At 36.9% G+C, this 17165-nt stretch overlaps 1 protein-coding gene across 2 annotated transcripts in view; it reads left to right on the top strand.

The window, feature by feature from the left end:
- Snup (snurportin-1) overlaps positions 1-17165 on the top strand; it is a 285875-nt gene that overhangs the window by 127758 nt on the left and 140952 nt on the right. For both annotated transcript variants that reach the window (XM_090377225.1, XM_090377224.1), the window contains exon 3: positions 6283-6442. In XM_090377225.1, the coding sequence (XP_090233351.1) occupies positions 6283-6442 (160 nt within the window). The remainder of the gene's footprint in view (positions 1-6282; positions 6443-17165) is intronic.

Here is a 17165-nt window from a genome sequence, read left to right as displayed (position 1 = left end):
GTCGCTGCCTCTAATGAATGCTTAATTGTTTATTTATTTTATTATAATTTAACTTTTGTCAATGTTTGATGGTGGTATATATATATATATATACAGCCAACTCCCGTATAACACGGTACTTCTACAACACAGTTTCACTCTAACACGATTGATAAATTGTGGAAATCCTCGCACAACACGGTACTTAAATAACACGGTTAGAGAATTTTGGTAAACCTCGCATAACAGGGTATTTTTGAGCTTTTGTACTGGGGGGAACCCTGCTGTTATGTTGGATGTAATCTTTCAACATTTCCACTCTTTTTGAATCCCTGCTGTTGACTTTCTAGTAAAAAAAAAAAATTGAGAAATCCCTGTATTTATTTTGTTGGGAAATCCTTGTTTTACGTTCTATGCTATTGAACGTAACACAGGCCATGTTACAGAGTAACATGGCCTGTGTTACTTAGTTGCCAATGCTCTTAAAAAAATAAAACGGATATGATTACTGAAGACATTCAAAATTACAGTACTAGTAGAAAAAGAGGCTGGCAAGCGGATTTGGTGGAAATGACATCGGAGGTAAAACCAAATCAATTCAGAGGATGATAGTGCAGATGAAAATTCTAAACTTCCAAATTTTACACTAAAAAGCATATGGGAAGGCATAAAGTTAGCCGAGCAATTAGAATCTTATTTTTTGAATGCAGATTCTTGAATGAAAGGAGCCCAAAATTGAAAAGGGAGCTTCGGAAATGTTTAGTTCCATACAATAAGATTCACAAAGATTTATCAAACAAAAGCAAACAAACCCAGATTACTGATTTTTTATAGAGAGTAGAAGATACACGAAATCTAGAATGGTGTATTTTTGTTAACTTTTGGAGCATAACCCCCTTTTTTTGTACTTTTTATTAGTCCCATAAAGCACGGTTTCACACAACACGACATTTTATAGGAACCTAACTAGTGTTATACGAGGAGGGGGGGGATATTCCTGTTTACTTACTACTATATATATATATATAGTAGTAAGTTTACTTAATATATTTATATTAATTATTTTTATTTATTTTAATTATTTAATTTAATTAATTTAATTATTAAGTTTACTTAATTATTTATATAGTAGTAAGTTTACTTACTACTATATATATATATATATATATATATATATAGTAGTAAGTAAATAGTGGAGAGTGATTTGAGTAACAGGAAGATAAGTATTATGAATCAGGGACACTGCTTAAGCAAACGTACCCACAACCATAATGTATGAATAGTGGTACAGTCAGTCCTTGTATAGCACGATAATTGTGTTCCTAGAAACTCTCGGTGCAATGCAAAATCGTACAATATAAACAACAGGCCCTATGGGAAAAATAGGGTTAGGTGTCGACCACCCAAGATTGAACACACATTTGTAACCAAAACATTACCAAACACAATAAATTATCGTAGTATATATATATATATATATATATAGTAGTAAGTAAATAGTGGAGAGTGATTTGAGTAACAGGAAGATAAGTATTATGAATCAGGGACACTGCTTAAGCAAACGTACCCACAACCATAATGTATGAATAGTGGTACAGTCAGTCCTTGTATAGCACGATAATTGTGTTCCTAGAAACTCTCGGTGCAATGCAAAATCGTACAATATAAACAACAGGCCCTATGGGAAAAATAGGGTTAGGTGTCGACCACCCAAGATTGAACACACATTTGTAACCAAAACATTACCAAACACAATAAATTATCGTAGTAAAATACTTATTTTATTACGACTATTACGTAATAAAATATTGCTAATGCTTTTGCTTCTGTCGTAAGCAAACTTGTTTTTTGTTTGATTTTCTATCCAAACAGATGACAGCCGTTCCATCTCCTCCAATTCTTCGTGTCTTAATCTAATGGATTTTAATTACACTTTGAGTTGTTCCTGCTATGAAATTTTTTATTTTCTATGCATTCATTGTAATTCTCGGCATTGCCTCATTTAGGCCTGTAGCACGTGCAATATCACATGGTCTTTCGTTTCGCTCAAAGTGTTTCACAATTTCATATTTTTTTCTCTATCGACAGAGGCGGACTGGTCATTAGCCTTATCAGGGAAACCCCGGTGGACCGGTGTGATTTTGGCCATAAATGCTAGTGTGAGACCACTACAAATTTTCCCGGGTAAGAATTTTTGACCCAGCCCACCTCTGTTTATCGATATTGCTTTTCTTTTTCTCTCTGAATCTGTAGTGTCTTCACCAGGATGCTTTCTTTTCACACCTTTTAAGTATTTTACTCATTTTTAGGTAATAAAGCACAGTTACAAAATGAGGAGGCACGCTTGATTCACATAAACAAAGCTGTGCACATGTAGCAGCTGAATAAACAACACCTCACTAGCTCACATTTTACTAAAGCACATTTCTGGGGGTTACTACTATAAAACAATAAAAACAATTTCCAGTTGCATTCCTGCTAGTGGAATCTGTTATAAACTGGTAGTAAACTTGATCTAATTGCATTTGCGATAATACCAATAGCTGGAATTTTACGTTATTATGGTGAAATGTGTTTCCCCTTCACTGGTATAAAAAACATAAATACATTTTCAGAATCTTCTCTTCATTCCTATCGTGTTGCATTCGGTTGGGGTGATTCCGCGTCCGACTGCTATTTCTTGTAAACACAAAGGCGAATTCGGTTCGTGTTATATATGATCGTTCCCCTATTTATAAATCGTGTATGATCGAATTCGTGTAGTGTAAACACGTTATGCAAGGACTGACTGTATATAGAAAGTGTGAAGTAGAAGAAATGAATAAGAAATGTAGTGATGTACAATAAGATAAGGTGACTAAAATAATATGGAGGTAAAATAAGATCACACTGTGGTGTTACAATTTCAATGTCACCATCAGAGGTCATCCACCAAAATTATGAGAAAGACTTCAATGCTCTTGCTTCTGTTTCTGACATGTTCTGTATGCTACTGAACACGTGTTATGGACGATTTTGAATTTTGCGGTAAGAATAGGGCCTAATAAGTTATGTCAATAATTATAATTATAAGTGGAAAATATAGAACATGGATGACCTTACAGAAGGAAGAAAGAGTCAGAAAAATTGCAAAAATAGGAATAAACTGGAGGGACTTACCCATTAACGGATAAGTCCCTCCAGCATTGAGACTTTTCAAAATCTTTCTGACATCCTTTTAATGGAAGACCACGGGAGGCATTGAATGAAGTCTACTGGGAATGGTAGGAGGCGGTTGACCAAGGTCATCAATACACGAGGAAGAAAGGTAGGATGTTAGCAGGTCAGCTTTATCTTTGGCTGAATTGAATAGAACCATATAGTTTTGAGAGAGGTGGGAATAGAGATGGGCAAAGGTTGTGCGAATAGCTTTGTCAGAAGACAGAATGCTCAACTAGTGTGAAGTAGAAGGACAAGGAGTAAGTTTTCTACTCTTATCCTGGTCAAAATCTAGTTTGGACTGATTAATAGCCGATTTACATTTTTCAAACTGTGATGCAAGCAGAAAATAAACCTGGAGTTTTGGATTCAATCCAGTTGCAATATGCAACATTCTTATCTTGAACAGCCTTAGTGCATTTATTGGAAAACCAAGGTTTAGATAAAAGAAGAGAATTTAAGGTGGCATGTGGAATAAAGTATTTCATCCCTACAAGGATAATTTTATCTGACACGATCTGAGCAAGCACTGATATCAGTTGATTTAAAACAATACTGCAACCAAGGAAAAGAAGAATAGAAATCTCACAGATCATCCCTTTTGCATTCTTTTGAATTCTGCATTAAGTTCTGATGTGAGGTACTACTCACCTAGAGTACTACTCACCTCAACTGTGTACTTGGAAGAATTGTTTGTGAGATAAAGATAAGTGTTGGCTGTGTGTTTAAAATTGTCTTGTATTCTTGCAGGTAAATTAATCTGTGCAAGGTCATTAGTAATTGCAAAAGTCTTAGCATCTCGACCAGCTTGATCCGTGTGACTAGAAAATGGAAGCCAGCTGAAGTTATGAAGATTAAAATCACCAAGAAAAATTATCTTACTATTAGGAAATTTGGACTGGAGAAAAAGTTAAGCTGCAAAGAAAGGAAGTCAAAAAGTTCCAAGTGATTAGGTGAGTTGGGAAAACAATAGAGGCAACAAATGAATTTGACAAAATGGGGTAGAGAGATTTTAAGCCAGAAAAGATCAAAAAGAGGAGATTCCAAATTACTAAGTTTCTAACAGGGAATATCAAAGTGGACATATGCACAGGTACCACCTTTGAATTTAAAGGAATCGTATGGCTAATAATTAGGACAACTGAAATGAGCAGTGGTTGAATCAATTGATAATTGGGATTTTGTGAAAATATGAACTATGAATTTGAGATTGGAGCTTAGACCACATATATTTGTGGAATGAACAAGGAAGTGTTTGGGAGATTTAGATCTTTTCATAGGTAGGTTTGTTTTTTTGGTTTGACTGTTCATGATGTATTCAGTAGTAATCAAGGTGGGGATGACATGTATGAAGTAATGAAATTTTTGGATGTGGCAACTATTGGTTTGACTGTTCATGATGTATTCAGTAGTAAGGAATGGTGGGGAGGACATGTGTGAAGTAATAAAATTTGGGGGGGGGGGGTATATACACAGCAAAGAATATACTCAGAACTTGAGAGATAGGATATCCATATGGCTTTGCAATGAAAAAGTTTGCTTGACCAACTTGAAACCACTATGATATGATCTCACTAGAGTCAGATGTAAGAAACAATTTTAAAATTATATACTTGGACTTTAAAAAACATTTGACACTGTCTCGCATGGGGATTGTTGTATAAACTGGTGCTTATTACTATTACAGGCAAAATCCTAAGGCAGATTGAGGAATGTCTAAAAGATATGAGGTAGAAGATTGTTATATGTGGTCACTCCTCAGAACGGGGCAGGGGTATAAGTGGAATCCTTTGGATTTGGTACCAGAACCATTCTTATTTCTGATTTACTTGAATGATGTCAGTGAGGATATTAAGAGTATAATACTGAAAAGGCTGATCTTCAAAAAGATTCAGACAGACGTAGATAGTTGGGAAAACGAATGTTACATTTTAATGCTGCAAAATATAAGGTTCTGTTTGGAAAATAACCTGGAAATAACTTACATGGTTGAGGGGAGGGGGGTGGTTTTGCAACATGGTCAGACATAAATATTACTATGAGCAGGTGACCATGAAGATGTGGTGTCTTGTCAGTAATGAGACTGTTTAGAATGTTGTGTTCAGTTCAGGAGACTACATCTAAAGGGCATTGAGCTTTTTGAAAGGGTCAAAGATACAAGACTTATATGTTAAGAATAGCAAAGGAACTTTCATAGGAGGAAAGTCTGTGGAGGTATAGAACTTAAAACCTAATCATCCTGGGAGTGAAGTATTTGATGAAGGAAGCTTTATTTAGGGAGAAAGTTTATGCTTGGCCTTAGGCTCCTATAGGTTAAGTGTTATTTATTTATTACCCATGCTTTATTTATTATTTATTTTTTTTTAGGGTATCCACTAAAATGATTGCAAAGTTGTATCCACCATTTAACTCAAATGTTTGTGGAAATGAAATCCTGTGCTTTGTGCATATAACCAGATACTAACTACTTGCCGAATGTCAATATCTCCTTCAAAATATTTTCTGAAAGGTGGGGTGTTTTTTTTTTTTTTGTTTGTTTGTTTGTATGTGTGCATAATGTGAAAATCAAATGGAACAATGACATTACTCCGAAGCAACATCCCACTGAAATTTTCTAACAGCTCCTACTTCTGATGTATTGCATGAGGTTTAGCATTATTGTAGGGAATGTGAATTTCCTAAGGGAGGTCTCTTTTTGTCTAATCACCCTCTTGTAACCTTAATAGGGTAGGTTATGTTATAGTGCCACACAGTATGAATTGTGTGGCACTGTGACTTAGCATAGGTTTCATTCCACATTCTACAGACTCCACAGGTACTACTTTGTGAATATTACTGCCACTCTAACTTCTCCATCTGAATTGACACTCCATATAGTTTTGCTAGTAGTGAGTTAGTGTTGCCATTAAATTGAGATAGAAGTGTAAGGCAACCATCATATATTCCACTTTCATATTTTTGCTTCCTAGAGTAGTTTTGTCAAGGGAAATATTTTTAAAGGATCAATATTGACATCTGGCCACCCTATAACTTTTTAATGATAGGGTGTATTGAACACTGCATGCCTGCTGAAGAGTTAAAAAGTGTGCATATTTATTTTTACAGAAAAAGATATGACTATGTAAATCATGCCAGAAGGTTGGCTGAAAATGATTTTGCAACTGAGAATAAAGAATGTTATACTGAAGGGGATGGCGAGGAGGATTTGGAAGAAATGGAGTGGATTTCAATACCAAGGAAGTTACCAAGGTCATACAAGAATCAGGTAAACTGAAAAAATTGTTGAATTTTTACCAACTGCATAAAAACTTTGCTTTAATTTCTACTTATTTATTTGACCAACTACAGTAGCAGTAAGATTATTATAGCTATTCTCTGTCAACCTGGCTTTTCTCAAATGACAGTATCAGAAATATCAATAAAATTGAATCTGTATCACAATATTGGTCCAGGACTCTTGATAGTGGTCGGAATTTGGCCACAACAGAGTGCTTTGTTTATCAATAATAGCTCTAAGGTTCTACTTGTTTATCTACAGTGGACCTAAGGTTCTGCTTGTTTATTGATAGCTACCATAAGGTTATCATAGCCATTTGAGTATCTGTCTCTACTTACTTCTCAAATCACAGTACAAAAAAAAATGGTGGAGAGAGAAAAAAAGCCAAACTTATATCACAATAGCAGTCCAGAATCCTGGACTCTCATAGATACTTCTCAGTGCACATTTTGGTCATGACAGAATGCTCCATTTGTTTACTGATATCAGCCATAAGGGTACAGGGTACAAAAATTTTTACCAGTTAAGAATGCTTCTGCAAGTAATTTGTCTTTTTCTAAAATCCTTTATTCCTTTTCCATGAATCTTCATGAATTTTTCAATTACCTACTTGGTGAAAATTATGAAATTTTGCTTCTAAGAATGAAGTTTTTGTATGGTCAGGACATTAGTATTGGTTGAGGCATATGATGGAAGAAAGAAAGAAAGCTTATACAGCATCAGCCAAAAAAAAAAAAAAAAACCTTCCCATTTCACCCATTCGATCACTCCAAATGTTGGTAGCTTAAATTTATTTAATGTTGATAGCTTAAATCTATTTAAGCTATCAACATTCACAACAGATGGAAGTCTATTCCAGCAATCAACTACCTGCTGTCTAAAGGCAAACTTCTGCACATTTATTCTACAACTGTCTTTCCTCAATTTGAATCTATGCCCCTCAGGTTCTTAATCTGCAAGTGGAAGTATCCCTCAGCATTGAGCCTTCTTAAACCATTCAAGGCCTTACACACCTCTATCAGTCACCTCGCAGGTGCCTAGTCTCCAGATGCTGCAACTTGCAGAACTTAAGTCTTTCTTTGTAAGTGCACCCCCCTTTGTACCTCTCACCAATCTTGTTGCCCTTTTCTGTACTCATTCTGTCAACCCTACATCCTTCCTAAAATGAGGCTTCCAGACCTGTATACAGTACTCAAGGTGTGGCCTGACCATTGCCTTATACAAAGGGATAATCACCTCCTTGTCTCTGCTTGCAAAATTCCTATATCATTGACAAAACTCCATGACCTGCTCTGGCAGCCTGTCTGCACTGCTCAGAGAACTTCATATCTGAATGCACAATTACTCCCAGGTCTTTTTCATTCTCCACCTCCCTGAGTGTAGTACCACACAGTTGGTACATTTCTCTTGGGTTACTGCTACCCACATGGAGTACTTTGCATTTTTCAATGTTAAACTTCAGTTGCCACTTCTCAGCCCATCAGCCTAACTTTTCTAGATCCTGTTGCAGTAGCATACTGTCTTTACTGTCATTAACAACCCTGCCAACCTTTGTATCATTTGCAAACTTGGACATTAAGCCTGATATACCTTCATTGATATCATTGATAAATGCGCAAAACAACAGTGGGTCTAGCACCAACCCTGAAAACATGGGCCACAACATTGTTCTTTCCCATCACAATCATCATGTGATGGAAAAGAACAATAAAATAATAATACGCCAATACTTGTACTAGTATCATTATCAGCGGAAGAGGGAAGGAAAAAAAATTTAAGTTAGTAATAAGGAAAGACAAAGCTACTTATAATCACAGAAAATTCAGTCACAGCACAGGTGGAGGTCAGTTTACACAAACAGTTCATTATGTATATCAAAACTGATCCGAAACTAACAACACAAGTGAAGGTTAGTTACACTGAGAGCAAAGTGGAGGAGAAATTGTTGGAGTTAAACATAAGAAAGGCATCTGGGGTGGATGGGATCTATCCAGTTATATTAAAGGAGGTGGCAAAGCAACTAAGCAAACCCTTAGCCATAATTATGAGAGCATCCTTGGACACAGGGGAGGTCCCCATGGACTGGAGATGTGCAAATGTATCCCCAATTCAGAAAGGGGGATCGAAGGATAACACGAATAATTACAGACTAGTTAGTTTAACTTCTGTTCCGGGTAAAATAATGGAGTCACTGGTTAAAGATGCATTGCAGGATCACCTAGACAAGACTGCAGCAATAATTCAGACACAGCATGAGTTTGTTAAGGGAAAGTCTTGTCTGACAAATTTGATAGGATATTATGATGTGGTTACAAAGGAACTGGATGCAAAAAATAATTTTGATATCATATATTTGGATTTCAGGAAAGCTTTTGACACTGTTGCGCATGGAAGACTATTGTACAAATTGGAGCAGAATGGTATTAAGGGTAAAAAAAGTAAAGTGCAGCCATTATCAACCCACTGCAGGATGGAAGCCTCCTCAACAATTCATGTTGAGGGAAACGGACCATAATCTGCCACGCTGGTCCAGTGCGGGTTGGCAGATCGACCGTATTCAGCAGTCAGGGGCTTGAACCCCGGTCTACTCAAAGAGCGTGTGCTACTGCACCCCCGCTCCTGACCACTCGGCTACGGAGGCCTTGTATTAAGGGTAAGTTGCTACAATGGATAAAAGGATGGTTAAGTGGGAGAAGACAGAGGGTGGTAATTAATGGGTGCTGCTCTTCGTGGACTAATGTTATTAGTGGAGTCCCACAGTGTTCAGTGTTGGGTCCTCTGTTGTTTTGTATATTTATCAATGATATTGATGAAGGTATAGCAGGCTTAGTGTCGAAGTTTGCAGATGATACAAAGGTTGGCAGGGTTGTTAATGATAGTAATGGCAGTGTGTTACTGCAACAGGATCTAGATAATTTGGGCAGATGGGCTAAGAAGTGGCAACTGAAGTTTAACCTTGACAAATGCAAAGTACTGCATATGGGTAGAAGTAACCCCAGAGAAACATACCAACTGTGTGGTACTACACTTAAGGTGGTAGAAAATGAAAAAGACCTGGGAGTAATTGTGCAGTCAGATATGAAGTTTTCTGAGCAATACAGACAGGCTGCCAGCGCAGGTCATGGGGTTTTGTCAATGATATATAGGAATTTTGCTAGAAGGGAAAAGGAGGTGATTGTCCCTCTGTATAAGGCAATGGTCAGGCCATGAGTCAAGTACTGCATACAGGTCTGGAGGCCTCACTTTTGGAAGGATGTAGATTTGCTTGAGCATGTACAGAGAAGGACAACAAGATTGGTGAGGGTAATGAAGGGATCCTCTTACCAAGAGAGGCTTAAGTTCTGAAAATTGCAGTGGCTGGAGACTAGGCACCTGCGCGGTGATCTGATTGAGGTGTATAAGGCCTTGAATGGATTGAGCATGAATTCTGATGGGATCCTTCCACTTGTTCAGATTATGAACCTAAGGGGGCATAAATTCAAATTAAGAAAAGATGGATGTAGAATAGGTGTGCGGAAATTTGCCTTTAGCCAGCGGGTGGTTAATTGCTGGAACAAACTTCCATCCGTCGTTGTGGAAGTAGATACGTTAAATAAATTTAAGGAGGAACTGGACAGGCATTTGGAGGGAATGGTGTGTTTTTTTTTTTTTTTTTTTGACTGATGCTGCATAAGCTCATACACTTGCTTTCTTGCATCACATGCCACTACTACTACTACACAAACAGATTATGTATAGAAAAATAAAACCAGATCATTTATAGTGATGCTGGTGGCAGAGTAAGCACTGTTACCTGTTAATGAAGGGGTGTTAGGTGTATCTAGTGAGCTGATAAGAAAACCTTGTGGAGAAGGGAATGGTCACTAACTGTGACCACTAAGTGTCAGGTGTGCCAATCCAGGACTGTTTAAAGACTTGCATGTTGCAATGGTGGTAGCTCTTCTTAAAAGTAAATGTCGGCTACAACAAAGTAATCCGTGCATGACAATCACAACGATGAGATATATCCACAATATGAGATATAAGATGTGTAGAAGGTAAAATAAATTCAAGTAAATTTAAGGCAAAGCCTCAGGCTACAACTATAAAACCATTGTAGGGTGTAGCCTAATTTTGTATGTAGCGCTGAGCATGCTAGAACATGTCTGAACACATGCCACATTCCAGTTTGAGAAACCTTAGTTTATCACACCTCACATATTGTGGATATGTCATTGCTGGCTTGTTCAGGTCTTTATGATGTGAGTAATGGCATGCACTTTAAATAAATAGTATGTACTTCTATTTGAGCATGGATTTTTATTTAGAGCAGTGTAGTACAAGGGCTACTTGTGGAGAAATCCCTCCACTATATGAGATTGAGGCACTAACTTGCAAACCTAGTTTTTGTTTAATGCTATATACAAAATGAGGCTAAGCCACTATTTGTACAGTTCAGTAGTACGGTTAATTAATACCTTAAGGATTGATCTGGATAAACTTTAGAAGGGGATAGAAATTATCTTTGAACTTAGTTTTGAAAGGCAGGACTGTAAGAAGATCATGCATGCAGTGAATAAATAAGACAGAATTTGTGGAACAATGCATTTTAATATTGGCTTCTATCACATTTAGTGAATAAGTGGAGCACTCTGTAGCACCATAAATGTTTGAATTCTAGGCCATTACTTGGAAATGATAGTACACTCCTTTTTTATGAACACAACAAACGTGAAAGGTATTAGACCTATAATACTTAATAAGCTTTAGAAGGCCACTTTGTATTTAAGTGGTCAAACACAAGGGTACAGAAGTGTGCATACTTTGAATAGCTGTGGTTCAAGCCCATGTGGTTACTAAATATGGTAATTTTCTTGTATCTCTCTATCTTGTGAACTCCTCTAACCTTTTGTGGTTGTCCCAGAATATAAACAGAAAATTTATTTCTTTGTTTGTTTACATTCCACCTTCCAGTTCAAGAAACCCTTCCCTGCACATACAGCTTCAACATCTCTAATAAGATTCTTGTATACTAATCTCCAGGTGCTTCTCCAATGGGGAAAAGAAAACTTAGTTAACTTCAATCCCTCTGAGACTTAGTAGGCTCTGTCTTATTTCTTACAAAAATAGCGTCTGCTGCTCCCATTTTCAATGACGCCCATATTTTTAGGAAAGACTTCATACCTTTATTGGCAATTATCCTGACTTCTAATCTCTCTCTCTCATCACAAATATTGCTTCCTCTGCATCAAAAACACTGGGTTTTATTTTTCACTCCTGGCATTAATTTTTCTTCTAAACCGCTACTAACTCTGTACACACTCAGATTTCCCCTTTCCCCTGCTAGGCAATATTGCTCATACTTCTAGAGTGGTGCTCCTAAAATCTCTCTCAGGCTTACAGACTATTAAAAAGAGAGCAGTCAGATTAAAATGACCCACCACTTTTGAACTCTCTCTCTCTCTCTCTCTCTCTCTCTCTCTCTCTCTCTCTCTCTCTCTCTCTCTCTCTCTCGCTTCATACTGTCTCATAGACATTTAGCTTCTATATATATTTGGACATTATTCTTATGAATTGGCATCTGTAATTGCACCACCCCCCTTTCAGACCACTCTGAACATGTGCCTTATCCAGTCAATATTCATTTACTGTCCAACTCTTTTATAGAACTAACTTTTTCTCTTCCTCATTTTTACCTTCTATTTCTCTTCTTTGGAACAACCCTCCTTCATATGTATTTTTAAAAATTAAAATCTACAAAAATTTCAAGTCTAATATCAAGAAATATCTTATGTTTTCTCAACCTTTAACCCATGCACACTGCTAAATATAGATCCTTATAGCTTTTTGTGTTTGGGGTTTTCATTTGAAAAAACAGGAGCATGTACTTTATATCATTCTAATTTGTACTATTATATTACTAGATGATCCAAGTTATTTCCTAACAGCTGTTTTCATTCAAACTACACAACATATAAACTTGATTTTATTATATTTATTTATTATTATTTTTTTTAAAGTATTGCTTAAAATGTGGTTCTGGTAATCATTTTGACAGTTCTATTGTGTGTGAATTTCTCAGTTGTATTGCAGCAAAGATAATAGGAACACATGAATTAAAGGCTTTAAAATTGCTTTACATGATTAAGTTTTAATACTGTATATGGAGTATCCTGGTCCTTTCATGTTTGGAGTTTTCATAAAGAAAAGAAAGAAAGAAAGAAAAGCAGCATGTCCTTAATGTCAGTCAAATTTGCATTGAAAATATTGGAATCATAGTATTTTAGGATGAATCGCACGGTGGCTGCAGGGCATGAGGGAGAGGGTTGTGATTAATGGATATTCTTCAGATTAGTCTAATGTTAGAAGTAGAATCCCTCAAGGGTTGGTTCTGGGACCACTTGTTTCTGAATTTCATAAATAACATCAGTGAAGGGATAGAGGATGTGATGGCAAATTTTGCAGTTGATGTGAAGATTGGGAGAGTATTTAATGATCAGTGCCAAGCATTGCTCCTTCAGGATGACTTGGATAGAATTCAAGGATGGTCAGAAAAGATTCAACTGTTTTAATGCAGTGGAATGCAAAATCTTATACTTAGAGAATAGCAACTCCAAAATAACTTATGTACTTCATGGGGTTGAATAAAAAACAGTAAAGGAAGAAAGGGATTTAGTAATTACAATATAGTCAAACATGAAGTTCTCTGAGACGTGTAGCTAGCAAGAGAAGGCCCTTGGTGTCCTGTCAATGATTTATCAAACATTTGCTTTTAAAAACAGGGAGGTCATAATCCCACTGTATAAAGCAATTGTGAAACTGCACTTGTAATATTCTGTCCAAGTTTGGAGACCACCTAAAAAAAAAAAAAAAAAAATGCTTAAAAGAGTCTGAAGGAGGGGAAACTGCTTTCTAAGGTCTGCAAATAGGCACCTGTATGAGGAAAGGATTTGAATATGTTCTACAGAGTTGGCACCTTTGAGGGAACTTGATTGAGACTCTGAGAAAGGATAGTAAAATGAATGAGAGTGAAATTTTCACTATTATAGATAAGAACTTTCAGAAGCTAGAAATTCGAGTTACAAGGAGAGAGGTTTAGTAGTTGTATTGTAGGAAGTTCTCTTTTAGCCAGCAAGTTATAATTTCCTAAATAACTTCCTCCATTGGTAGTTGAGGTTGACAGCTTGGGGAAATTCAAAGGTCAACCAGATAGTTGCTTACATGAGGAGGGAAACACATAGGTTGTTTATTTTTATTTTTTTTATGTTAATTTTTTATTTTTATTATTAACTTTATGATCTTTGGGTTCCATTCCCAGTTTACTGTTCTTATCATTTTTCTTTTTTTTTTACCCTCTATCTATTTTGTCTTATTATATTCATAGAGTCACCAAAATTTCTCATATTTCAATCAACTAGTTTACTAAACATTGTAGTCAGAAGTGTTGCTTGGAATTTTCATGGTGGGGAGAATTGGTGGTGGGTCACTAAAGTTAAAATATGCTAAATTTCTTAACAAGTTTCATACAGATCGCATTCCCATTTTAACCTTCCGACGACCACATGAAAAATATAATACGAATGACCAGTGGGATCATTAAGTGACCCCAGCAATAAATATTTTCTATTTACTAAGTATACGAAATAAAATCCAATACAAGCTACATAAACGGTTATTAGTAGAAATAACACATAAAAAATTAAATCAAACATAGTTGCTAAGTTAAATACTGGTAATGAAATAGTTCTGCAATATTACTAGTTTCGGTAGATATGCATTCCACTGAATTGAAATTAGTTTTTTTTTTTTTTTTATGTGAACCCCAAACACGAGAGGTATTAGAACCTATAGTACTTAGTACCGTGCTTGGGTTGGAGGTTGAGAAGAAAAAAAAAGAAGATATTTGTTGACATTGGACTTGCACTTCTGTAGATTGTAATTTTCAGGAAATACATATGAAGGAAGGTTGTTCCAGAAAATAGCAGTTGAATGAATAAATGAGGAAGATGAAAAGTTGGTTCTGTGGGTTTGAAGTTGGACAGTAAATGGATGTTGGCTGGTGGCGGCACGTGTTCGGACCGTTTTGAAAGAGAGAGTGGGAATTATAAAGCCAATTCAGAAGAACAGTGCCCATGGAAGTATCTGTAGAAGAGGCATGCAGCAGAAACAGTATGTCTATGAGAAAGCTAGTGGAGAGACTCTGTTAGAGATGAATCATTAATTAACTTAAGTGCCCTCTTCTGAATGCAGTCAAGAAGCCTGAGAGTGGTTTTGGGGGCACCACCCCAGATGTGAGAACAATATTCCATGGCAGGGCGGATTTGCGATTTATACAGAGTAAGCAGCTGCTTGGAAGAAAAGTAATGCTGAGAGCGAAAGAGAAAACCAAGTTTTTTAGATGTGGAGGAAGCAATATTTGTAATGTGCTTGTGGCAAGAGAGATTAGAAGTCAGGGTAATTCCCAAAAGAGATATATCATTTTGCCTAGAAATCGGAGCGTCACTAAAGATAAGCATAGGAGCAGAAAAAGCGTTTTTGTGAGATATAAGACAAGACTCAGTTTTATAAGGGTTGAAATCAACTAAGTTGTCTTTGCCCCACTGGAGAATTACCTGAAGATCGGCATTTAAGGAATTGGTAGCAGATTTTCGAGAAGTTGAAGCTGATTGAGCAGGACAAGGTTTCTCAAAATGGAAAGTGGAATGCAATGTGCTATCATTGGCAAAACTATGGATAGGATTTCCAGTCAATGGAAGAAGGTCATTAATATACAAGAGGAAAAGAGTGGGGGAAAGAACTGAACCTTGGGGGGGGACAGGCATTAGTGGAGAAGTTAGAAGACAGAGAGCCAGCTACCATCACCCTCAGTGAGCGATCAGAGAGAAAACTGGATAACCAATTACTAAAAACAGTTGGCAAACCATAAGATGGAAGATTGTTTAGAAGACCTTTATGCCAAACATGATCAAAAGCCTTTGAGATGTCAAGAGCAACTACTTGTGTTTCACCGAACCTTTCCACTGAATTAGTCCATAAATGGGTAACATAAGCCAGAATATCACCAGTGGATCGACACTGACGGAATCCATACTGGCGATCGTTGATCAGACGGAAGGTTTCTAGGTAGTTTAAGAGTTGGCGATTAATTGATTTTTCCATTACTTTAGAAAGAGTAGAAGTAATTGCAATGGGACGATAATTGGATGGGAGGGATTTGTCGCCCTTTTTAGGAACTGGCTGGATATGAGCAAATTTCCAAGCAGAAGGAAAAACACCTTTGGAATAAGAAAGTGAAAAAAGGCGGCAAAGAATAGGAGTAAGTTCAGGAGCACAGGTTTTGAGAACAAGTGGAGAAATACCATCGGGACCTGGAGCTTTCTTAGCATCAAGATTCGTCAAAATCCTTCTAACATCCTTTTGACGGAAGACCACAGGAGGCATTGAATGGAACGTGTTGGGAATGGTGGGAGATGTTTTACCAAGATCATTAATACATGAGTTGGAAGAAAAATGGGATGCTAGCAGGTCAGCTTTATCCTTGGCTGATGTGGCAACGGAACCATCTGGTTTGGACAGAAGTGGGAGCAGAGATGGGCAAAAGTTGCGGCCAATAGCTTTGGCAAGAGACCAGAATGCTCGGCTACCATTAGGGCAAGAAGCAAGTTTTCTAATCTTAGCCTGTTCAAACTCTAGTTTGGACTGATTAATGACTGTTTAACAATTGTTGCGAGCTTTGGTGTAGGCAGAAAATGAAACTGGAGAATTAGAAACAAGCCAATTACGATATGCAACATTCTTCTCTTGAACAGCCTTAGCACATTTATTGGAAAACCAAGGTTTAGGTAAAGGATGAGATTTTAAAGGAGTGCGAGATGAAGGATTCCATTCCTGCAAGAATAATTTCACTAACACGATCTGAGCAAACGTTGACATCAGAAGTTTTGAAACAGTAATCTGACCATGGAAAAGAAGAAAAGAAGTCTCGCAGGTCATCCCATTTTGCATTCTTGTAAGGGCAAACAACATGAGGTTGGGAATAGCCATGAGATTTTTCGATTTGATTTAGGTTTTTTTGGTGCATCAGCAACTGAGGCTATAATGCACGCCAAATCCAGGTCATATATAAAAAGTTAAAACATTCAGTGACCTAATTAGTTAGGCTACCATGTCAAGTTATAGCACAGATATAAAAGGTATAAGAGTAAAAAATATATCAACAAAAAATAGCAATTCAATTTTAAATTCGAGTAAGAAGACTTACTGATTTTAAAAAGCTAAAAACAGCAGACACAACGTCATTGTCTGATAAAATCTGACTGAGTGTATAAGGCTCAGTCAGAAGACTAAAAGCAGTAAAATAAAAATCACGTTTGTGTCTAAAACGTGGACACTCGGTTAAAATGTGACGTATACTTAAATTGGTGTCACAGTTCTCACACATAGGACAGTCATCTGCCCTCAGCAGAAATGCATGTGTAAGATGACTGTGTCCTATGCGAAGACGAGCTAAAACAACTTCCTCTCTGCGATTCCTGTGCAGACTAGACTGCCAATGTCAGATTACAGGCTTTATCTGATAGAGCTTGCTTGTGACTTGCTCATGCCATGATTGTTGCCATTGGGACAGTAATTTAGTGTGTATTAGCTGCCTGTAGTCTGTATAGGGGACTAACAGGCAATAAAATGTTGTGAGGTTCTTGTGACCTGGCCGCAGCATCTGCCAGGTCATTTC

Source organism: Mastigoproctus giganteus, chromosome 7 (genome assembly GCF_048544385.1).
Source record: "Mastigoproctus giganteus isolate SK-2022 chromosome 7, ASM4854438v1, whole genome shotgun sequence".
In the NCBI taxonomy this organism is placed as follows: domain Eukaryota; kingdom Metazoa; phylum Arthropoda; class Arachnida; order Uropygi; family Thelyphonidae; genus Mastigoproctus; species Mastigoproctus giganteus.
The sequence above is the reverse complement of the archived record's forward strand: the minus strand, read 5'-3'. Positions and strand labels throughout refer to the sequence as shown.